This window comes from Heloderma suspectum, chromosome 2, assembly GCF_057233095.1.
Source record: "Heloderma suspectum isolate Gila_16-S chromosome 2, 16-S_ref, whole genome shotgun sequence".
NCBI classification, from domain to species: Eukaryota; Metazoa; Chordata; class Lepidosauria; order Squamata; family Helodermatidae; genus Heloderma; species Heloderma suspectum.
Window position 1 is genome coordinate 378,209,009 of NC_139459.1, and position 24,864 is coordinate 378,233,872.

The 24,864-nt window shown below is 46.9% G+C and overlaps 2 protein-coding genes and 1 long non-coding RNA gene across 3 annotated transcripts in view; all 3 read right to left on the reverse strand.

The window, feature by feature from the left end:
• The window catches only part of LOC146356295 (uncharacterized), an 867,031-nt gene that overhangs the window by 581,795 nt on the left and 260,372 nt on the right, over positions 1 to 24,864 (reverse strand). The gene's annotated exons all lie outside the window — the stretch shown is intronic.
• The window catches only part of LOC146356312 (uncharacterized), a 55,137-nt gene that overhangs the window by 19,113 nt on the left and 11,160 nt on the right, over positions 1 to 24,864 (reverse strand). The window contains 3 exon segments of the mRNA XM_084831308.1: positions 9,042 to 9,329; positions 11,293 to 11,568; positions 16,860 to 17,132. Coding sequence (XP_084687434.1) covers positions 9,042 to 9,329; positions 11,293 to 11,568; positions 16,860 to 17,132 — 837 coding nt within the window.
• LOC146356313 (uncharacterized) overlaps positions 1 to 24,864 on the reverse strand; it is a 49,364-nt gene that overhangs the window by 7,233 nt on the left and 17,267 nt on the right. The window lies entirely within an intron of this gene.

Genomic DNA, 24,864 nt, shown 5'->3' on the forward strand with positions numbered 1-24,864 from the left:
AGTCTACGTAAATCTTTACGTAGACTACGGCGAAAATAAGGGCAACGCAAATAGCGTTGCCCTTATTTTCGCCGTAGTCTACGTAAAGATTTACGTAGACTACAGCGACCAAATAAGGAACGGGAATGGCGGCTCCCTATGGGGGCTGCCATTATCCATACGCGCTTTTTTTTTTTAAAGTCACCCATGATAAGCTACGTGACGATTTACGTAGCCTATCACGGCTGACTTTGCAAATCTAGCCATGATAGGCTACGTTAATCGCCACGTAGCTTATCACGGGGGCATTTTTTTTTCTTTTATTGGAATGGCAGCGGCGGCAGCCGGTCAAAAGACCGGCTGCCGCTCCCGCCCCAGACGAAGACCCGCCGAACCGCCGGCCAGACCCGCCGCCGGGAGGGACATTCAGCAAAGGTAAGTCCCGTCCCGGGGGGGGGGTGCGGGGGGCGGGGAGGTGCGGAGAATTTCTCCCCGAAACTTGTTCAGGGGGCCGAACACGTTGGCACTCGGCCCCCCGAAGTTTCGGTGAGAAATTCTCCGCCATCCCTAGTCTAGGTTTGCCATAGCTTTCCTCCCAAGGAGCAAGCGTCTTTTAATCTCATGGCTACAGTCAACATCTGTGGTGATTTTGGAGCCCAAGAAAATAAAATCTGTCACTGCTTCCATTTCTTCCCCTTCTATATGCCAGGAAGTGATGGGGCCAGATGCCATGATCTTCGTTTTTTTAATGTTGAGTTTCAAACCAGCTTTTGCACTCTCCTCTTTCACCCTCAACAAGAGGCTCTTTAGATCCTCTTCGCTTTTCTGCCTGGTTATTTAGCCGCCTCTGCCCATCTGGTTTGTATTCCCTTTTGAGGTCCCCATGTCCCAGGTGGAGATGGAGTTCCTGAAGAGCCCGCCAGAACCAACTAAAGTTGCTAAAGTTTTTGTTGTTGTTGGCAATTTTCATGTTTTTAGCGTTTGTTCTCATAGCTATATTCACATACAGTGAAAACCACGCTTTCTGCTACTAACAGAAGCTAAAACAATGCACCATAATCGCTCTTCACACTGTGTACCTTCTAACTGATAAGGGATGCTTCTTTCTGTACTGTGCAAAAACAGATTTTGCTGCCAAAGAGAAAGGCCTTGATGAAGGGGGGCCAGCAGTGCGTGCACTTTCTGTCAGTTTTCTAACTCAGTGAGGCTTGCTCTACAGAATCCTGAGTGTATTAGCCAAATACCCCCAGCCTTCGCGAAGATCCTAGTAAGTTTATAACCAGAGTTAGAACCATTTTTGCACCCACCGTCCCTCTGTGGTGGATATAGTTCAACTGTTAGAAGCCCTTTTGGCTACTGATGAAAGGACAAAATTATACACCAGGAGAGTTTTTCTCCAGACTGTCCCAGTCCATTCGCACGAACAGCGGTATGGACTCAGAAGTTGAGCAGAGAAAAAAATGTTCCCAGGTGGCAAGGAAAGTCTGTGACAGAGGCTCTAAGTTTGGCAAATGCATGTTTTTTTTAATGGTAGAGATGAGAGAGAGAAGAAAAGAGAGAAAGAGTCAGGAAACAGTGTGAAAATGCTGGCAGCAGCAATTTCTGAAGGTACATTTTACAAGATGCGAGGGAGAGGACACGGGCGAGGAAGAAGCCGAGGAGGCCAGGCACAAGGGCCCCAGCAGCTGCCTCCAAATGCCCACAACATCTGTATGCTTTTATACTAATAGATCATAGTCCTGTGAATTAATTAAGAAGAGATCTGTTAAGTAAATTTGAGCTGAATTTAAATGTGATCCTAATAACTTGTGGGTTTCGCCGCCATCCACTCATTTGATGGCTCTTACTGAAGGAGTAGAGCCAAAATGTTCCTCCCTCCCAGAAGCCCTTGGGAAAATGCTGATCTGCTTAAGAGAAAGCCACCCCTATTTATTTCGTGTAAAACAAACAAAACAAATTAATTGTGTGATAAAGATAAGGTCCGTTAGAATTTTAGAGATGAAGACGATCTCTTGTTGTTTCAGTCTTGTCAAGCTTAAAAGAGGAAACAAGCTCAAGCACAGGCTTCGCCAAGAGCGTGTGCTGATTTGTAACATCTTTTTACAATAGGACACAAATGGGCATATACCATACACTATGAGAAAGGCAAAATAGTAGCTTAGGGACTGGTAGCTTCTCCCCCATCGGAGCACCGACTCCACCTGAACAGCACTCCAAATCAAGGGGGCACCCCACTGCGCCACCACCTCACCCCCCCTTCACGCCGCCACCTCTGGTCCAGCTGGAGTGCTGGCGTTGACCTTTAAAGCCCTAACTGATCTGGAACCAGGTTGCTGGAAAGGCCGCCTTCATCGAAAGGAACATGGCTGATTCTGAGATCAGCAGCTAGCCTTCTGCAGGGATTCCCCCTTGCTCTCTCCCCGCCCCGCTGGGATGTCGGAGCAGCAGCTGGGAGGAAGCGGAGTTTGTGCGTGAAAAACTCTCTTGACTGCAGCATGCATGGAGGGGGGATTTCACCCCTTCTCCCCTTCTCTGGTCCAGAGAAAAAATCCCTCCTTTTGAGTGTGTTTTTGCGTTCGGAGGAAATCCCCCCCCCCCGCCCCACACACACATTCATGGCACCAAGGAGGAATCCCTGTCCCCCACACCCTCAACCAATACCAGATTCAGAGGAGGAATTTTTCTCAGGACTGCAGCAGCAGGGAAGGAAAGCGTTAAAGTCCCCTGCCACAACCGATTATTATGAGCCCTGCACATACCCAGGACCCTTAGAAGGAGGGGAGACTGCTCTGCAAAAGGGGGGTGAATCATTTCCTCCCTTGCCCAGACCAAAATGAGTGAAGCCCTGAAACACACAGCTTATACTGTGCTGTTTGCACTCTTTCATTTGTGTTTTGCTGAGGCTGGGGTGAAGGCATCCCAAATTCAGAAGGCACAAAGAGGCAGGACTCAAAAGGTGAAGAAATGGTTGTGCGCTCCCAGAAAAAGAATCTTCTTATTCAGGGGATAAGGAAGGGGCTGGGTCCAGGCACAACTCCAGCGCTGCCTTCCTCCACCAGAACTTGAGCTAGGAGGGCCGAGGCTTATCTGGCGTGCGGGTGTAGATGCTGCTGAACGGAGCTCCCAGAGGGCTTTGGGGATGAAGCTGAGCTGAGGTGGTGGCTTCTCTTCTCCAACAGCCTCAAGTGAGGCAGAATGCCTGCCCTTGGGGTGGGAATCCCCTGTACTTCCCACGGTAGCATCTGCCGGACTCTTGGTCAATATCTGGAAAGGAGAGAAATGAGAGGGTGGTCCGTGGCTTTGGATGTGTGGGTGGGGATGGGGGTGTTTACCTCTCTCCCCCCCCCCTGACACCCCCGGTTTCTGACCAGCTAAGCCTGAACACATCACAGAAATATATACGTTCAGGAATTCTACAATCTATTTAAACATACAACAACCTGTAAAATGCTCCCAAGCTGCTTGCTTCGGGGGAAGACAGGAAATCCACAGGGACACCAAGAAGACTGATCAAGAGGAGAAGAAATCCCTCCCTGGACCCCAAATATGGTTCTCATTCAGACCATGGCAGAATCCGCTCTTCAGAGAGACAGAGGAAGGAGATCCTCCGTGGCAGGAGGGAGGTGCCTTTGGGTCCCCTGATGCTGTTGGATTCCCATCCGCCCTGCCTCGCAGGGCCAATGGTCAGGGCTGATGGGAACTGGAGTCCAACAACATCTGGAGGCCCCCAGGTTCCCCAGCCCTTCTCCCAGGGATCAGATGGGACAACAGATGGGCAGGCTGAACAGGTGGAAATTCTCAGCCCAGAGGATGTAACTCCCGGAAAGCCCTGAGGTTGGAGCCTGAAGGAAAACAGAAGCCCTTTAAATCTGGGCACATTCCCCACAGAGTCTGTTGCAAGACTCCCTCATTTTGAGAGGGATGCCCAAAACCCACTCCCCTTCCCACACATATACACACTTGCCCTGGCCAGAGCTGTTAGACGCTCTCTGTTCTCCCCCGCCACCAGACACATCTTCCTTCTCCATCAGTTCAAATTTGAACATAGGCTTTAGCCATAAGCCACAGCAAATCAGTCTTAAATTGTACAAATCAATATAGATAAGCAGAAGCTGGGGAGTTGTCCAGGCTTACTACCCCCCACTCCAGAAGAGTGTGTGTGTTTTGGATGACATGTGCAGATTGGAAGTAGGGCTATTTTTGTTTTATTCATTTATTATTGTATACGCCATATACTACATTCAGCATTTACAATATTTACCTATTAAAAATGTTGACCATTGCTAATTGATCTGGTCTGTATCTGTTCTGATAATGAATAAATGGTGTCCAGTTTTGGGGGGAAATTTGTATCAAATATATCTTCCCATAGATTGGAAATGTTTCATTATGAAAAAAAACAATATTTTTAAAATGGCAGTGCCTGCAAAGGGCATTTTTCCTTTAGTTTTTAATTTAGTGTTACAGTGTTTTAGCATTATAAAACTCTCTCATTTTAACATTAAAGGATTGGTTTTAAAAAAAACTAATGAGGTTGTAAAATGGTGCCCACCATAAAGCCTCCAAGTTTGGAGGCTTATGGGTACCCAGGGCGGATCCAATAGCATTGTGCCCTTCAGAATTATTTTTTCAAAATTGCTACTGGAAACATATTTTAACCCTAATTAAAGGATTGGGTTTTTAAAAAATTAATGGGGGTTGCAAAATGGTGCCCACCACAAAGGTTACAGTGAACGTATGCTGAGCTGTGATAAGTTCACCTGCCCAGTACATCACAGCTGATGTCAAAACCATGCCTCTTAAAAAAAGTACGGAAGAGCAGCACAAGGGGCATCTATGGCTGTAGAGTTTGCGCTGCCCATCTGTCCTTCTCAAAAAAGGCTTCCTACAGTACATAATAACTAGCTGTTCCCATTGCAAAAAATTTCACAACTAAGCATGTATAAGTTATGATTTAGTACCTGTTTTACCCGATCTTGAAGTTTCCCAACTTCGTGTTAAATTTGTATTAAAACTGTTAGAGATAGACTGGTACAGTAAGCGAGAAAGTTGTTCAATTTTTAGGGGTCGAAACAGAGTGAACAAAAATGTGTGCTCTGTATTAATATATAGGTAATAATAATGGAAGCGGCACTGGGAAAGTGCAAGAGGGTCAAAAACGGATGACAACACTGTGTGGATCCCACTTCAAATGTGAGTGACTGAGGTATAGTGATTCCACAATAAACACCTAGTGTGAAAGCAGCCGAAATGCCTGGAACCGCACACACTTTTCACCCCGGTTTTATCTGTTCCTTTATGAAATCTATGAGCTGCCTTTCAACACTGTTGAAATAACATTTCAAAGAGGGGGAAGACACTCACTTGGCGGTCCTTTGTAGATTTCGTTCTCTAATAATAATTTAAAATAAATACCAAAGACATCTGCGCACATTCCAGGGGCAGAAACAATAATTGAAAAGTTGGGAATGCAAGCAGGGTCGCAATCAGATTGGAGAGTGGGATTGGCAGCAGATGTGACGGGCTCTGCCTCCAAGTCCCCTGGGATATGGGCCAGAGCTGGCTGGAGGACCGGGGGGGAAGGAGGGGGAGAACAACCCATGGTAAGCCTATTTGTCTGTCAGGCTCACCGTGGGACGTTCTGCAGACAACCCCCGCTGCTTGGCTTGTTTCCCAGGGTGGGTTGCTGCGTTGCGTGCACCTGCCCAGTGTTTTAGCACTATAGCACATTTAAGCATTTAGTCTTTCAACATTACAACTGGAAAAATACTTTAAGCTGAATTAAACGTTTGGGGTTTTTAAAAAACTACGGCGGTTGTGAAATGGGGCCCACAAGAAAGGTTACGGTGGACGTGTGCTGTGCTGTGATAGGTTCACCGGCTGGATGCGTCACTGCCGACGTCAAAGCCCCGCCTCTCGAAAGAGCAGGGAAGAGCAGCACAGAGGGCTTCTCTTCCTGTGGTGCCTGAGCTACTCTTCTGTCCTTATCAAAACGGTCTTCCTACATGAAAACATAGTAATAATGGAAGCAGCACTGGGAAAGTACGGGAGGGTTAAAAATGGAGGACAACATCGCGTGGATCCCAAATAACATGAGGTATAGCAATTCCATAATAAAAATCTAGTGTGGAAGCAGCCTCAATGCCCTGAACCACACACATTTGGCACTGTGTTTTATCTGTTCCTTTATGAAATCTATGAGCTGCTTTTCAATACTGTTGAAATAGTATTTCAAAGAAGGAGAAGACACTCACTTGATGGTGCTTTGTAGACTGCTTTCTTTAGTTGTTTCTCTGCAGAGACAGAATCAGAAAATCAGAGCTGGAAGGTATCTCCAGAGATCATCCAACCTCGCCTTTTACAACAAGCCAGGGTTCTTGGAACCTAAAACACGCTCATCAGATGCTTTTCCAGACTCTTCCTGACAACCTCGGTTGAAGGAGGGCCCAGAAGCTTCCTATACAGCCATTAGTGGTAGAGGCAGGATATCTTCCCAAGTACCATCCGTGCCCCTACCTTGCTCCAGCATAACCGCACTACTCTTGGTCCTTTCCTCTGGAGCACAACTCAGGTGAGCACCAGAAGCAGAAGACTACAGTGGCTTTGAGGGGACAGAACCCGAATGTCTCTCACCCAGAGCATAGGCAACAAAGATGGAAACAAAGCCCTATGAGGAGAGACTGAAAGAACTGGGCATATTTAGCCTTGAGAAGAGAAGACTGAGGGGAGATATGATAGCGCTCTTCAAGTACTTAAAGGGTTGTCACAGAGAGGAAGGCCAGGATCTCTTCTCCATCATCCCAGAGTGCAGGACACGGAATCATGGGCTCAAGTTACAGGAAGCCAGATTCTGGCTGAACCTCAGGAAAAACGTCCTGACTGTTAGAGCTATACGACAATGGAACCAATGACCTGGGGAGGTGGTGGGCTCTGCCACACTGGAGGCGTTCAAGACGAGGCTGGACAGCCATTTGTCAGGGATGCTCTGACTTGGATTCCTGCATTGAGCAGGGGGTTGGACTCGATGGCCTTGTAGGCCCCTTCCAACCCTACCATTCTATCATTGTATGATTCTAGGTCGTGCTGAGGAGGGCAAGTGCCCCCCAGACATCTAGCTCTCCCTCCCCCCAACTCCCTCAGTGATGGACCCTTCTGGTTACTTGGAGGAAAGGCTCTTTCATACTCACAACACTTTTCTTCATTATCATAGTCAGCTGAAAATAAGGCTGCAGTTCCTAAACATGCTTACTTGAAAAGGAACCCCATTAAAATCAACAGGACTTACTTCAGAGACAGCATGTTTATGGTGGGTGGGCTACAGCACAATCCTGTGCATGTTTACTCAGAAATAAGTCCCCTTGTGTGCAATGGATTTTGCCTCCTAGTAAATGTGTTTGGGGTTGCAGCCTTAATTCGAAATACACTGTTATTTCTCTTTCAGAATTCGGACGTGTAGGACAAATGTCCCCCAGAAATGCACTCTGCACCTTCTGTGCCCCCCCACAATTTTATTTTTGATCCTGCCATCAATGGAGAGACACTGAAATGTCAGAGTAGTCTGAGACAGGACTAGATAGACAAACAAGATAGTGAGTATATAAATATTTTTTTCCTAAACAAGCAAATACATAAAAGGCTTGCAGTGTCATGCTGGGGGCTGCCTGGTGGAGGGGTGGGGAGCTGATAAAGCCATAGAGTCAGGGGACCAGGAGGAATTCACAGAGGGGAAGCAAGGAAGGAGGGCCCCTTAAAATGTTAGAAATAAAATATATATGCAGGATGTAAACATACAGAGAAGTCCCTGGGACTTAACTCCAAATTAATGTATTTGGGATAAGCAGATGACCCCCATGAGCAGAGAACACTCCTTCAAAAGCATGCGGTGGGTGGGTGACAGACTTTGCGGTGACATCGTCGTCGTGTGGAATAGCAAAGGATGGCTATTCCAGAGCACGGGGGAGTGTGGAAGTGACCTATAACCTTCACTTAGATCTCTTCCTGTTCATGTTGAAAACGTTATTTATGGGGAGGGGGCTTGTTGGGGCTGTAACCACAGACTTACTGATCCAGCAGATGATCCCAGCAGCCACCGCCAGGACAGCAGCCAAGACCCCCAAAATGACTCCCACAATGAGCGCCACGCTGACTGAAAGGGGACAAACACGTGTCAGTTCAGACTGGCAGAAGCTCTCCAAGGCCTCATGCAGAGGTCCTGAGAGATAACCTGGGCACTGAACCTGGGACCTCAAACACACTATGGCCCCTCTGTAGTGGCCCAGATGCTGAGACATTTCCTCCCTCCCATGGCCCACCACAGCCCAGCACTGCAAGCCTTAACACAGGGGTGGGCAAATTCAGGTGGTCCGGGAGCCAATTTGCAGCCCCTGGACTGCACACTGGGGGCCGCACTCCTGCTGCCTCACCACCCACAGCGACAAAGAATGGACTGTTTGCCTCTGAAATTCAGCAGCAAACCACTACAGAGACTCCAAAGGGCCACACTTTCAAGAATCAATTGGCACTTTTGACTCTCTGCAGCAGTTTGCCTCGGAAACTGCCAATTTCTTTGCCACAACACTGCTGAAATTCAGCAGTGCAGGGCGGCAGCAGCGGGGGTGAGGGCTTCACGGACGGCCAAGCGCCTGCCAGGCCACGTGTTCCTCACCCCAGCCTTAGTAGAAGCTTTTTCTATCTATTTCGTGACCTATTATTTTTGTTTTAAAAAGGCATTCAGTGGCCATGTGTAACAGTCCTAATTTATGGCACCACCAGATGACTAAAAATGGGACGTTCCTGCCTTGCTCTCGGCCAGAGATGGCCCTCTGCATCCAAGGGTAATCTTCCAGCTCCCATGGCAGGATCCGCCTCCTGCCCCTCCCTGAACTTGCATTTCTTGCTCTGCACCTCAAAGTACACAGGGGGGCCTAGGAAGTGTTGCAGCCTGCAATGGTGCTGCAGGGGGCTCTTTATTGGATTCCTCCATCTTTCCTGGGTGAAAATCCAACCTCCCAGGAGCCACCCCCTGACCAAGGAGCCATCCATCTTTCCCTGCCATCTCTCACCGCCAGGCTCCTCCCAGGCCAGCACCAGAGGCTTTGGCAGGCCGGCATGCTCCACGTGGCACCGGTAGCGGTCCCGCTCCTTGGGGTCGATCACAACACTGAGCCAGATGTGGTACGTTCCATCCGAGTTGGGAGCGACAGTTCGACGGAAGGTCTCGTAGTGCAAGACCTCCCCGTCCCTCCTCCAGGTGGCGTCGATCTCCCTGGGGTAGAAGCCGTGGGCCTGGCAGACGAGGGTTTCTAGGTCATCACTACTTGCCTTGCGGGTCACCTTCCCCACAGGGAGCTCTGCAGAAATGGCAACCTCAATGTCAATAGAGCTAACAGAATCTCTCCAGTGGTTGGCAGGATGGATGATGTATTTTAATAATACGTCAGGGCTTCACATGATCATCCAGGCCCTCCCAACCCTGTCCTGAGACTGGATATCCCACACCTTCAAGACCCTCAAGAGATGGAAACCTCCAAAGAAGAGGCGTCCCGGCATCCCTTGCATTTTATCACACTTTGAAAATGCTCAAAATATGACTTTGAGGTGAAATCCCCGTCTGGAACAAATTCTGCTTAGGACTTCAGGGAGAATCCCTCCAGATCCCGTTGCTGAATTGGCTCAGAGATCCCTCTTGAAGGTCTTGAATAGTACATTGGCTCCCCGAAAGGGAGGAGGCTGGAACTGCATCTCTTTGGTTTTCTAAACGCATGTTATTTTTTAACGACACTTAAATATTCATTTCAGGATGGCTGCTCTGGCTCCCTTGAGCCAGATTTACTAACAGGAGAAGTGACCTCAAGATTACCAACTAGCCTACCCAGCATTTCAGAGCCAGGAAAAACAGATGCAGTGAGTGATTTCTATGTTTTATAGTTGCGCCACAGCATTGTACAGTTACACAGTTTTTCCCCTCAGAAGGGGAAAGACACTCTGTACATGTTCAGACACACTCAGCATGAGTGTTAGACTTTTTAACAAACTGGCAAGGATTAAATACTTGCAGACAACTCTGTGTGTGTGTGTGTAACGGAATGCCTGTTAGAAATGGGCAACAAGGCTTGTTAGTTAATTGTTTGGGCCAGTGGGAGGTGACAGTTGTGATAATCTTTCTGTCCTTGCTGACTAATTCTCTCTCAGGTAAATCAGAGGATAACTTGCTTAACCTGTCTTTAATTGCCCTTTTTCACTCCTATATCTTGACCACCTCCCTTCTTATCTCCCCTCCTCCCTTTTTCCTCCTCTGTCTGCAATGAGGTCCTGTTTTATTTTCCGACAGCTGAGATGACTATGTATGTTCCTTTTTTTACTTTGGATAGAGTTTTTTATCCTTCATTTTTCACCTTGACTCTAAGTCTTAACAGACCGTTTATTGCAACTGCTATCTGCAAGTTTATCAAACTACTTCCCAATATTCCCACAATGCCTGGATACTCTTCCCTGCTCTTCTCATCTCAGGAGATCTCTTGCCTGCCCACCCATTTCTCTTCCCTAGTGATGGGTAAGTCATGGGGTGTATGGCTGGAGAAGGGCATATGGGGCAGGGAATCCTTTGGGGAGCAGGAAAAGGCCCTTCCCCCCAAGCACATAGCACAGTCATGGGGGAGAGGTTGTTTTAGCACAGAAGTGAATGAGGCAGGCTAGGCTTCAGCTTCCCAGATGTAAGGATTTTGTTTTAAGAGCTATGGAAGAGGATTCACACACAACTACCACCCCATTCCTACCTGAACTTCTGCAGTGGTCCAGCCCAGCAAAAGCCAGATCACAGGGCTGTCTGTTGAGTTTCTTTCTATCCATAAAGCAGAAGGGGGTGGGGGGCAGTGAGATTTCTGGGGGGAAAGAGTGGACTGTGCATTTTTGAACACTTTCTATGTGGGGGGAGGGGGGAATCCCCGCAAGTAGAAAAGGAGGCAGGAATGCAGGAAACCTCCAGTCCATTCAACTTTCTTGCTCTGCTACCTTTCTACTTCTAGGTAGGTTTTTTAAAAACAAAAACCTGGGGGGTACTCAAAAATTATTATTATTTATTACATTTCTATACTGCCCCATAGGCGAAGCTCTCTGGGCAGTTTACAACGGTTAGTTCCCCCCCACCCCAAAACTCCTATAGTCTGAAGTGGTACAATCCCGTCTTTCTGCCACACGCATAACAGCATTTTTGTGCTGTTCAGTCCTGTAATAAAGTGGTGTGTGTGTGTGTATGTAGAAAAATTGCCATCCCACTTCTACCACTGGACACCCCTCCATCTCTCCCACACACACCTTTCCTCAGCAGTGCCCCCTTGCCGTAGCCCAGGTATTCCTGCAGCCACTCAATGCATTGCTCCTCCAGGTAGGCCTTGTAACGCTGGGCGCGGGCAGGTTCAGCCTCCCACTTCCTCTTGGTTATTTGGGCCTGGGCATCGGCTGCTGTCCAGGTGAGGGTCTCCTTGTCGAAGCTGATGAAGTCCCTCCCGTCGTAAGCTTCCTGGTGATACCCTCCTGTGCTCCCGTCTCTCCTCAGCTGACAGCCGTACATCCCCTGCACGGTGTGGAACCCTGAAAGAGAGAAGCAGGAGGTCACAAGGGAAGACTAGGGCAGGGGCTGCCATTCCCTCCCTCCGGCCCCTCACTGCCACGGGGCCACATGAGTAGCTCCACGAAAGAGGTTCAGGCAGGGACGTCTACTGCAGACTCAGGGAAGGGGCAGAGACAGTGGCTGCCCAAGGACTTGCGGATCATTACTGAAAAGTTAAAGAACAAATACTTTTTATCTTATTAAATGCTCAACTGTAAAAAAAAAATGTTAATCATGACTAACACTGCACAGTCCCTCTTTAAGTACCATCTCCCCACCGCCTCTGTGCTCTGATTGACCTCTAGGTCAATCTCCTAGGCACCTCACCCCCACCCCAAAAACAATCCAGTTCAGACTCTCCCAACTACCTCAGGATGCTCCTGTCAGTCACAAGCAGCCCCTCCTCAACCTTCTGAAAGGGCTTCAGGGGATTGCCCCCCACATATCTCCCCTACTCACATCATGCCAACTCCCATTTCTATTTTTTGCACACAACGGGGGCACTCTGCCCCCTCCTTCCGTCCCACCCTCTAGAAAGAGAAAAGTGAAACAGGCTTGATGTTTGCCACTGTCTTTCCAGCTGGAACTTCCTTCAAGCTCAGGATGCAAAAGGTAGGCCCAAATGGTCTCCCCTCTCCCACCCACTTCAAGAAGGAAGTTAAGCTTATTACATTTATATATTGCTTCACACAATCTGGAGTCCCAAGGTGATTCACAAAAAAGAATATAATACAAAAAAGCAACATATAATAGCATATTCATTAAACCATACAATTTTATTGAAAGAGTCCATCCAACGGACAGCCTAAAACCACTCCCCATTCACATAAGAATGAACAACAAAAATAGCCAACAAGGCTGGACCCTTACAAGTAAAACAATAATACATTAAGAAAACCCATTTTAAAACACGGGGCAATCGCACAAGGCAGTTGATGGTAGAAAGTCCTGTGGGGGAAGGGAAGGGACAGTCCAGCTGAGTACTACTTAGATGTTACACCATTCATGCAATTAGCAAATATGTGAATTTTTAAAAGGGTAAATAGCAGGCATGGGTCCTGATCTGGATTTGGACCCTGGTGGGGGTACTCGCCCTTGCATCACAAGGAAAGCTCCATCCATTTATAAATGCTGATTACCTTTCTAATGGGGGGTGGGGGAGAGGTTTGTAAATTCAGTTTCACAATACATATCAATATACAAGTCTTACTCAAGGTGGCTTCTCTGTGGGAATGACACATTGTCTCATCACCGAGTCAGACTGCAATGTTTTGCGCAGATTAATTTCGATCACTAATTTATTCTAAAATGTCCACCGTCTAGAATCTAGGACCTAGATCAGGGGTGCAGAACCTCCGGCCCGTGGGCCTAATCCTGCTGCACAGCCTCTTGGGGTTCCTCCAGGGAGCAGGGCTTAGGCGCCAAGCCCTGCCCCGAAGGAATTCCCTTGGAGGACATCCCCCTGCCCACAGCAGCAGAGGACACACACACCCCCCAGCTCTGATCTCAGATAGCAGTGGTGGGATGCAGGCCGGCTTGGGCCTGACTCACCTGCACTGGGGAGAATGAGATTGTAAACAGCAGTGGGGACGCCTGGGCGCTGGGATTCGCATGGGGAGGAGACTGTGTGTATTACCGTCCTGTGCTGTGTTTCTTTGTGTGTGGGTATGATCATGGAATGAGCTTGTCTGTGCATGCAAGTAAGAGGGAGAAGGGATCTTTCTCTCTCTGGAGATGCATATAGAAGAATAAGATACAGCTGTGTGTGTGTCCTCACATTCACACAGTTGTGTCTTTGTGCTTATACTAGTAATGATTTATTGGAAAAGGCAACTGTAGCTTTATTTATTTATTTATTTATTTCATTTCTATACCGCCCAATAGCCAAAGCTCTCTGCTTTACATTCATAAAGCCCAATGTTATGTGTGTTTACGCAGACATCAGTCCTGTTAATGTGCAATTTGTAAATTAAGTTTAGACGTTTGTAGTAATAGAAAAAGAAATCAACTGGTGTGTTTTTTAAAGTAGTAAGTCCTATTGTCAGAAATTGGGCTTACTCCCAGGTAAGTGTGCCTGGAATTATAGCCTGAGATTCTTTCCCTTTGCCACTGATATTTCTTTATTAGGGAGGTAACCGTGGAAGAGGAAACAAATTCTCCAGTTATCATGCTACTATCTGAGCTTTGTGGCTCCCCGGCTACAGAAGGGGATTGGCAATGCAGGGTACGCGCAGAATACCTCAAGGGTGGCTGTTATCAACTTCATTATTTGCCACTGTATTCAAATCAAATGACAACATTGCTGAATTTTATATTCATTATTGTTGCCCCACTTCTGAGAAATATCCAAGAGGCTCTTAAGAAACCTCCTTGAGAACCAGTGTAGTATAGTGATTAGAGTGTTAGACTAGGACTCAGGAGATCTGGGTTCAAATCCCCACCTGGCCATGAAGCTCACTGGGTGACTTTGGGCCAATCACTGGCCTGTTCTGCACAATCATCATAGGCTAAACAAGCTACGGTGTCTTGTTTAAGCCATGGCACATGCTAGACACAATGTCTCTAATCACCCACCTGGGTGCAGCTTGTCGTGTTGTTCGAACCCCGGCAGCATGGCTTGTTGGAGGGGGCAACAACCCTCAAATAACCCATGGGCTGTTGTTGAGTTATTTGGGGGTTGTTCCCCCTCCAAAAAGCCATGCCACCTGGGTTTGGATGACATCATAAGCCGTGCTGGGCGGGTGATTAGGGAAACGCGACCAGCACACGGCGCAGATTAAAGAAGCCTCTGTGGCTTGTTTAACCCATGGTGATTGTGTGAACTGGCCCAGTGACTCTCAGCCTAACCTACCTCACAGGGCTGTTGTGAGGATAAAATGGAGAGGACGATTATGTATGCTGTCTTGGAAAAGGTGGGATATAAATGTAACAAACAAATAAGAAACAGTCTCCTTCAAGAAATGTAAAGCAAGGGATCAGCAGGTTAAGTCAGATTCCGGCGGAACATCAGGAAAAACTTACTGACTGTTCGAGCAATACGACAATGGACCCAATGACCTCGGAAGGTGGTGGGCTCTGCCACACTGGAGGCATTCAAGGCGAGGCTGGACAGCCAACTGTTGGGGATGCTGTGACTTGGATTCCTGCACTGAGCAGGGGGTTGGACTCAGTGGTCTCGTAGGCCCCTTCCCACCCTACTATTCTATGATTCTATGAAATGGACCTGCATTTTTACTGCTACCTTGTAAAAGCCTGATAATAAAGGAAGTTTGCCCTCTACAAGTACAGCCATATATTCTGATGCCACTAGATTAAAAATGCTTGCCTTGTGGTTAAATTATGACCAGGAAAAACCTGAGCATACTTCAGAAATATTCTGTAAGCAAAATCCCTCCAATGATATTTACTCCATTAATGGCAAATAAATGTTAATTGAATTGTCCAAATGTTGTATTATTATTTCTGGAAGTGCTGTATATGTTTATTTAACTTGAGATGTACAATATTATTATGCTGTTATGTATGTTGGCCCTGTTTGCACAGAACGATAAACCAGGTTTCTGGGGCTGCGCAAGCTGAATGCACCGGTGCATACTGCTTGTTTGTTCCCGCTTTGCTTCTCCGTGCTAAAAAAACTCACATAGGGTTTGTTTCATCTGAAAACTCACATAGGGTTTGTTTCATCAGAAAACTCACATAGGGTTTGTTTCATCGGAAAACTCACATAGGGTTTGTTTCCTCTCATCTGAACTGAGGATCCTGGCTTGTCGATTCCTTCACAAGCTAGGATTGCAAACCAGGATTCGTTCTTGTCCTGGCTTGTTTGGGAGCTAGATGGGGAGGGGAGGAGGTAAAGGGGAGGAAGGGAGCAGGAGCAAATGGGTGGTGTGCACGCAGCTCATTCATCATAAGCCAGTGATATTTACTTTCATTTCGTACTTTTTTGCGCCAAGTGCTTGTCAATCCATGCTTTTGCATTCACTGTTCAGAATATGGACTTCAAAGGTCTTACTGAGCAATTGAGAAGAAATTCTTCTGGCAACACATCTTTTTGTATGCCTCTGTAAGTAAAAGGCTAGAGAGTTTCTAAATGTAAGAAAAGCATAGAGAACGGGGTATGGAATATTTCTAATGCAGCTTCTGCCCCTTCAAATCAGGCAGGTATGGCTCCATCTTAAAACTATCCCCTTGCCCGCTGATGTGTTTGCTTGGTGGGTGCTTTTGTGTTGGGGGAGTCCCCCGCCTCTCTTTTTGCTTGAAAATTCAGCCAAATGGGGAGTCTCACCCAGGCCTGAGTGGGGGTGAAGTAGGAAGGAAGTAACTTGTGTGTGGGGTGGTGGGTGTGGATTTAGTTATATGAAGCCATTCTAATACTTCCCCAGAGTTTAACAAAGAAGTAAAATAAATGCAAACAGACTGAGCAGGTGGGTGAGGTGCTGAATAAACATTCTGGACAAATGACAAAAATGTAAGAGCCCCTCTAAAGTTTCCTCTTAGCATTTGGGATGGGGCAACGTCCACACTGGAATCAGAGCAGGTTCATGCGTCCACTGAGGAGCAAGCGCAGGACGGACTGGGGGCAGGGAAGGAGTGGGAATGACTTTGTGATTGCCATTACAGCCGGCCAATTAGCACCCTACACAAATGGATGGGGAGGTGGAGGGGGACAGGAAGCCGGATTCCGGCTGAACATCAGGAAAAACCTCCTGACTGTTACAGCAATACAGCAATGGAACCAGTGACCCAGGGAGGTGGTGGGCTCTCCCACACTGGAGGCCTTCAAGACGAGGCTGGACAGCCATCTGTCGGGGATGCTCTGACTTGGGCTTCTGCGTTGAGCAGGGGGTTGGACTCAGTGGCCTTGTAGGCCCCTTCCAACCCTACTATTCCGTGATTCTATGACTGTCACAAGAACCAGCCAACCCTCTCTCTGCATAGCCAGTCCCTCCTTGGAGCAGGAGGAACCAACTGCTTCCAGGCCCAATTCACTTTGAAAGTCCTCCCCCCACCCCCCAGTCGTCACTGCTGACTGTATTTATCAGGTGTGGAAAAAGATGGCATGACCATTTCCCCCCTCCCCTGCCGGGTGGGGGCTGCCATTGTGTGCATGGCAGCTCTTATCCCACCCCCACCCCACCCAATATCAAAACCCTGTTCTCGATCTGGGGAGATGTCTCTGTCTCACTCCAATACCCACCTTGGCCGAGGCCTCCCCAGTTCTTGCTCCTACGAAGGACAAATGGGGGGGAGGGATCTTCACTCCTCCACTCACCTGCACTCTGGTTGTAACGACGTCTTCCAGTTTCCAGATTCCCTTTGAATACTGGCTCAGTGCCCTTGAAGTTCTGGGTCTCCCTGACCCAGTACTGGGGATCCTCCGTCTCCACCTCCTTTATCCAGGGCACTTGAGGCTGGGCCTTCTTGGTGTCGCTGTCATACTGGATGAAGAGCTGGTCATCCACGTACCCCACAGCGATGAACTCGGGCAGTCCCTGGCCAGGCTCCGACACCCCCGTGTAGAAATAGCGCAAGGAGTGCGCGTAACCTGGAAAGGACAGAGAGAGAAATACAGTTGGGGGGCTGCAACTGAGAATATCCCTCCAAGCCACAGTCCTTCCAAGATCCTGCCACCCCACAGCAATCCCCATTGAGGACACCCAAGATGTGAGTGAGGCGGGTCTGTCTATAAATATGAAGGCACTGCAGGCAGGAGAGCGGCGTCCCCAGGAAGTAAAAGAGGAAAGTAGACGACAGGAGGAAGTAGGGAAGGCAAATTAGCATATGGTGTTGAGGGGCAGGAAAGGATAAGAAAGAGCCTCTGGGACAGTTCAGAGGAAGGAAAGGAGCAGACAGAATGGAAGACAGGTGGGGTGAATGTCTCAGGACAGCCCTGAAAGACTCCTAGCTGAGGAGGAGAGGAACTGGCTGGGACCTCCATGCATTCCTGCTGGAGCTGCACCCATTTCCTTTTGAGAACCAGCTCTACACTGTGCTCCACATTGTGCTTCGCTTTGGGCCTGTTTGCATGATCATCAAAGGCTAAAACAAGCCACAGTGGATTTTTTAAGCCACGGCATCATTGCCTAATTATCTGTCCAGGAGTGGCTTGTTGTGTCATCTGAACCCAGGTGGCATGGCTTGCTCCAGCCCCTTGATCATTTTGGTTGCCCTTTTCTGCCCTTTTTCCAGCTCTACAATATCCTTTTTTTTTAGGCACGGTGACCAGAACTGTACACAGGATTCCAGGGGTGGTTGCACCATAGATTTCTATGGGGGCAGTATGATATTGGCAGTTTTATTCTCAATTCCTTTTCTAATTATGCCTAACATGGAGTTTGCCTTTTTTTATAGCAGCCGCACGCTGGGTTGACATTTTCGTCGAGCTGTCCACCACAACCCCAAGATCTCTTTCTTGGTCAGTCACTGCTGGCTCAGATCCCATCAGCTTATATGTGAAGTTGGGATTTTTTTGCCCCCCAATGTGCATCACTTTACACTTGTTGATGTGATATTGTCCCTTTGTTATATTTATATCTTCATGTTATTTGTTGTTGTTCAGTCATTCAGTCGTGTCCGACTCTTCGTGACCCCATGGACCATAGCACGCCAGGCCTTCCTGTCCTGTGCTCTCTCCCGGAGTGTGCTCAAGTTCATATTCATTGTATCAGTGATGCTATCTAGCCATCTCATCCTCTGCCGTCCCCTTCTCCTTTTGCCTTCAGTCTTTCCTAGCATCAGGGTCTTTTCCAGAGAGTTTTCTCTTCGCATTAGGTGGCCAAAATATTGGAGCTTCAGCTTCATTATCTATCCTTCCAATGAGCACTCAGGGTTGATTTCCTTTAGGATGAACGGATTTGACCTCCTTGCAGTCCAGGGGACTCGTAAGAGTCTTCTCCAGGACCACAGTTCGAAAGCATCAATTCTTCGGCGCTCAGCCTTCCTTATAGTCCAGCTCTCACAGCCATACATTACTACTGGGAAAACCATAGCTTTGATTAGACGGACCTTTGTCGGCAAGGTGCTGTCTCTGCTTCTTACTATGCTGTCTAGGTTGGCCATAGCTTTCCTCCCAAGGAGCAAGCGTCTTTTAATTTCATGGCTACAGTCACCGTCTGCAGTGATCTTGGAGCCCAAGAAAGTAAAATCTGTCACTGCTTCCATTTCTTCCCCTTCTATATGCCAGGAAGTGATGGGACCAGATGCCATGATCTTAGTTTTTTTAATGTTGAGTTTCAAACCAGCTTTTGCACTCTCCTCTTTCACCCTCAACAAGAGGCTCTTGAGATCCTCTTCGCTTTCTGCCATTAGGGTGGTATCGTCTGCATATCGGAGGTTGTTGATAATTCTCCCAGCAATCTTAATTCCGACCTGTGATTCATTCAACCCGGCGTTTCTCATGATGTACTCTGCATATAAGTTAAATAAGCAGGGTGACAATATGCAGCCTTGTCGTACTCCTTTCCCAATTTGGAACCAATCGGTTGTTCCATGTCCGGTTCTTACTGTTGCTTCTTGACCCTAGTACAGGTTTCTCAGGAGACAGGTAAGGTGGTCTGGTACTCCCATCACTTTAAGAATTTGCCACAGTTTGTTGTGATCCACACAATCAAAGGCTTTAGCGTAGTCAATGAAGCAGAAATAGACGTTTTTCTGGAATTCTCTTGCTTTCTCCATGATCCGGCGAATGTTGGCTATTTGATCTCTAGTTCCTCTGCCTCTTTGAAACCCAGCTTGTACTTCCGGTAGTTCTTGGTTCGCATACTGCTGAAGCCTAGCTTGTAGGATTTTGAGCATCACCTTGCTGGCATGTGAAATGATTGCAATTGTGCGGTAGTTTGAACACTCTTTGGCATTGCCCTTCTTTGGAACTGGAATGTAAACTGACCTTTTCCAGTCTTGCGGCCATTGTTGAGTGTTCCAAATTTGTTGGCATATTGAATGCAGCACTTTCACAGCATCATCTTTTAGGATTTTAAATAGCTCAGCTGGAATACTGTCATCTCCGCTAGCTTTGTTGTTACTAATGCTTCCTAAGGCCCACTTGACTTCACTCTCGAGGATGTCCGGCTCAAGTTCAGTGACCGCACTATCATGGCTATCAAGGACATTACTATCATGGCTATCGGGAACATTAAGATCTTTCCTATATAGTTCTTCTGTGTATTCTTGCCACCTCTTCTTAATCTCCTCTGCTTCTGTTAGGTCTCTGCCTTCTTTGTCCTTTATCATGCCCGTCTTTGCACAAAACGTTCCCTTGAGATCTCCAATTTTCTTGAAGAGATCTCTAGTCTTTCCCATTCTGTTATTTTCCTCGATTTCTTTGCATTGTTCATTTAAGAAGGCCTTCTTTTCTCTCCTTGCTATTCTCTGGAACTCTGCATTCAGTTGGATATATCTTCGCCTTTCTCCCTTGCTTTTCGCTTCCCTTCTTTCGTCAGCTACTTGTAAAGCCTCATCAGACAACCACTTGGCTTTCTTGCATTTCTTTTTCTTTGGGATGGATTTCGTTGCTGCCTCCTGAACAATGTTACGGACCTCCGTCCATAGTTCCTCAGGCACTCTGTCTATCAGGTCTAATCCCTGAAATCTATTCCTCACCTCCACTGTATATTCATGAGGGATATGATTGAGGTCATACCTGAATGGTTTAGTGGTTTTCCCTACGTTCTTCAATTTAAGCCGAAATTTTGCAAGAAGCAGCTCATGATCTGAGCCACAGTCAGCTCCAGGTCTTGTTTTTACTGACTGTATAGAGCTTCTCCATCTTTGGCTACAAAGGACATAATCAATCTGTATTCGATATTGACCATCTGATGATGTCCATGTGTAGAGTCGTCTCTTGTGCTGTTGGAAAAGAGTGTTTGCTATGATCAGCATGTTCTCTTGGCAAAACTCTATTAGCTTTTGTCCTGCTTCATTTTGTACACCAAGGCCATGCCTCCCTGTTATCCCAGTGATTTCTTGACTTCCTACTTTAGCATTCCAATCCCCTATGATGAAGAGGACATCTTTTTTTGGTGTTAATTCTAGAAGGTGTTGTAGGTCTTCATAGAACCGATCAACCTCATCTTCTTCGGCATCAGTGGTTGGGGCATAGACTTGAATTGCTGTGATGTTGAATGGTTTGCCTTGGATTCGTACTGATATCATTCTATCGTTGTTAAGATTGTACCCCAGTACTGCTTTTCCCACCCTTTTGTTAACTATGAGTGCTACTCCATTTCTTCTAAGGGATTCTTGCCCACAATAGTAGATATGATGGTCACCTGAATTAAATTCGCCCATGCCTGTCCATTTTAGTTTGCTGATTCCCAAGATGTCGATGTTCAATCTTGCCATCTCATGTTTGACCACCTCCAGCTTACCTTGATTCATTGATCTGACATTCCAGGTTCCTAAACAATATTGTTCTTTACAGCATCGGATTTTCTTTTCACCACCAGACACATCCACAGCTGAGTGGTCTTTTGGCTTTGGCCCAGCCGCTTCACTCTTTCTGGCGCTACTTGGAAATTCCCTCTGCTCTTCCCCAGTAGTATACTGGACACCTTCCGACCTGAGGGGCTCATCTTCCGGCGTCATCTCTTTTAGCCTTGTGATACATTCCATGGGGTTTTCTTGGCAAGAATACTGGAGTGGGTTGCCATTTCCTTCTCCAGTGGACCACATTTTGTCAGAACTCTCTGCCATGACCTGTCCGTCTTGGGTGGCCCTGCACGGCATAGCTTATGGCCTCACTGAGTTACGCAAGCCCCTTCGCCACAACAAGGCAGTGATCCATGAAGGGGTCATGTTATTTAGAGAGTTTTAAAAATTGCCATCCTTTTTGGACTGGATACATTCTTTGAATTCCCATTCTTTAAGTTCCCATTTTAAATGTTCTGCCATGATTTGAATTGTATTCTGTTTTTGGACATGACGGTTTATAAACAGGACAATGGCTTGTACATTTAATGCGCTCATAAACCTACTAATCTGATGGCACTATTATATTACAATAGTTTTCATCCATGTCATGTTACTCAAAATTTACCTTTTGATCATTTTTGAGGTTATAGCGACATACAAATATTTTTTAGAAGGGTTTTCACAGGTACACTGAAAGAGGTTAAGTAGAATAATTAAAGATGTATTTAATAGAGGGAGGAAAATTGGTAAGACGGTCTTTGCTTACACCTAGAACATGGGCTAATGTTGACAGACATTTGCATTGGACTATTCTCCATTATCTTACTCTGTTAGATCCTTTTCTAAATAAAAAAATGTGATACCACTCCAGGAATTAGTCTTTGCATATTTCTACTTCATTTATTTACTTACAATTTCAGTTGTGTCTGGACAAAGAGATGACTCAGACGGTTGACACAATTTTTCCTAAGTAGGAATGTCATGAGTAATTGAAAAGAGGGACCCATAATTTCCAAGTGTCTCTAATTCTTTACTCACAAATAGGTTTGAAAGGAGCAGGGTACTCATGCCACTCCAGATGCTACATCCATTTCAATCTGATTTCAGGCCTGGTGTTGGCACAAAAATTGCCAAAATGTCAGTGCCAAATGAAGTAATGAAGTCACCCTCACTACTGACCTATGCTGGGAGAAGGACAAGGGGAGTGTGACCCATTAATTCACTTGGACCTCTCAGTGGGTTTTGATACCACTGACTATCCAGAATCCCTCTGGATAGGCTGTCTGGGCTGGGCATTGGGAACTGCACATCAGTGGTCTTGCTCCCACTTGGATAGCGCATTCCAGAAGGTGGTGCTGGGCGACTGCTGTTTGGCCCCATGTGGTTTAAGCTCTAGTGCACTGATGGGCACCATCTTCTCCCTCATGCTCTTTAGTCGCTCAATGAAACTACTGAGCAAGGTCATCTGGACATTTAGCGTGAGGTGTCAAAAGCAGGCCTATGACACCCAGTCCTAATTCTCCTTTTGTTGTTGCTGTTCAGTCGTTCAGTCGTGTCCGACTCTTCGTGACCCCATGGACCATAGCACGCCAGGCCTTCCTGTCCTGCGCTCTCTCCCGGAGCGTGCTCAAGTTCATATTCATTGCATCGGTGATGCTATCTAGCCATCTCATCCTCTGCCGTCCCCTTCTCCTTTTGCCTTCAGTCTTTCCCAGCATCAGGGTCTTTTCCAGGGAGTTTTCTCTTCGCATTAGGTGGCCAAAATATTGGAGCTTCAGCTTCATTATCTGTCCTTCCAATGAGCACTCAGGGTTGATTTCCTTTAGGATGGACTGATTTGACCTCCTTGCAGTCCAGGGGACTCGTAAGAGTCTTCTCCAGCACCACAGTTCGAAAGCATCAATTCTTCGGCGCTCAGCCTTCCTTATAGTCCAGCTCTCACAGCCATACATTACTACTGGGAAAACCATAGCTTTGATTAGACGGACCTTTGTCAGCAAGGTGATGTCTCTGCTTCTTACTATGCTGTCTAGGTTTGCCATAGCTTTCCTCCCAAGGAGCAAGCGTCTTTTAATTTCATGGCTACAGTCACCGTCTGCGGTGATCTTGGAGCCCAAGAAAGTAAAATCTGTCACTGCTTCCATTTCTTCCCCTTCTATATGCCAGGAAGTGATAGGGCCAGATGACATGATCTTAGTTTTTTTAATGTTGAGTTTCAAACCAGCTTTTGCACTCTCCTCTTTCACCCTCAACAAGAGGCTCTTGAGATCCTCTTCGCTTTCTGCCATTAGGGTGGTATCGTCTGCATATCGGAGGTTGTTGATAATTCTCCCGGCAATCTTAATTCCGACCTCTGATTCATCCAACCCGGCATTTCTCATGATGTACTCTGCATATAAGTTAGGAAGTGGAGTTGCTAGATCTGGGATCAGTAAGGGACTGGATGAGGGCCAATCCAGACAAAAACTCAACCCAGACAAAAAAGAGGGTCTGTTGGTACGTGATTCATCTGACTGGGGAGGTGGTGTTCAAGCTGTTCTGGAAGTGCCACTGGATCCAAACTGTCACGGGAAGTCCAAGTGCCATCCGAGGTGCCTTTCACCAGCTGAGGCTGCAACCCCTCCTGGGCAGAGATCCCCTGATCACAGTTCCTGATGCTCTGGTACCCCCCAGGCCAGGGGTCCCCAACGTGGGGCCCACAGGCACTAAAGTTTTTTGCCCATTTTTAAACACACATTCATGGATTTGTATGAAATGCATACAGCTTTCTAGAAGTTATACATGGGCTTCAACAAAAGTGGACCAAACATCCAAATAAGTATCCATTTGAAGGTGGCGTCTGCATGCCACCCGTTCAAATATCCAAAACACTGTAAGGTCCTCAATCCATTGCATTACGGGAGGTGAGTTTTTACCCTTCCAATGTTGTAAAATCAGTCTTTTAGCTGTCAAAAGTGTGCAGAGAATCCATTTACGCTGACCATTTGTTAATTTCCATGAAGCTGGTAAATAATTTAAAAGAGAGTGTACATCAGTGAATATTAAAGACTGTTCCAGTACAAAATTTTTCTGTGCAATAACCTCCCTGCAAAAAGAAGCAACTGCTGGACATGGCCAAAACATGTTTAAAAGAAGCGTTTGCTGTATTGCATGGCCAGCAATTAGCTGTATTAGACAATCCCTTATTAAAAAGACGTTGTGGTGTCCAATAGATACGAAGCAAAAGGTTTTTGCTGAAGAAGACACAGCTTAAGATCCATAGACTGCAAAAAGGAGACACCAAAGTGGTGATCCAGTGAATAGGCATTTTGTGGTAGTGCCCACAGCAGTATCTCAAATTCCCAAATGTGTCCACAGGTCCAAAAAGGTCGGGCACCCCTGATCTAGACTGTACTATGCATTTTGTTGGGTGTGGGGATGTCTTGAAGCTTTCTCAGAAACTGGTTAGTACAGAACACAGATGCTAAGCTGCCAACTGTTATCTGCTATACTACAGGGAGCGTATATTCCCAGTGCTTAAACAGCTGCACTGGCTGTTGATCTGCTTCCAGGCATAATCCAAAGTGCTGGATGCTACCTAAAGCCCTAAATGGCTTGGAACTGGGCTGTCTGAAGGCCGACCTGCTCCCACATGAGCTTGCCCAAACCCTTTGTTCCCCTTTGGAGTCCCTCCTCTGGTCCCCACCAGCACCATCTGAGGCTAGGCAGCTGACGATCAGAGAGAGGGCTGTTTCACTTGTAGAGTCTTGGATCTGGAATGGCTTCCCCAGGAAACTTGCCTGCTGCCAATCTCGACCTTTCTTCTTTATTTCCTTGGGTGTTCCAGAATATTTTACAGTTGGCTTTCTATGGCTTCTTCAGGATGTTAC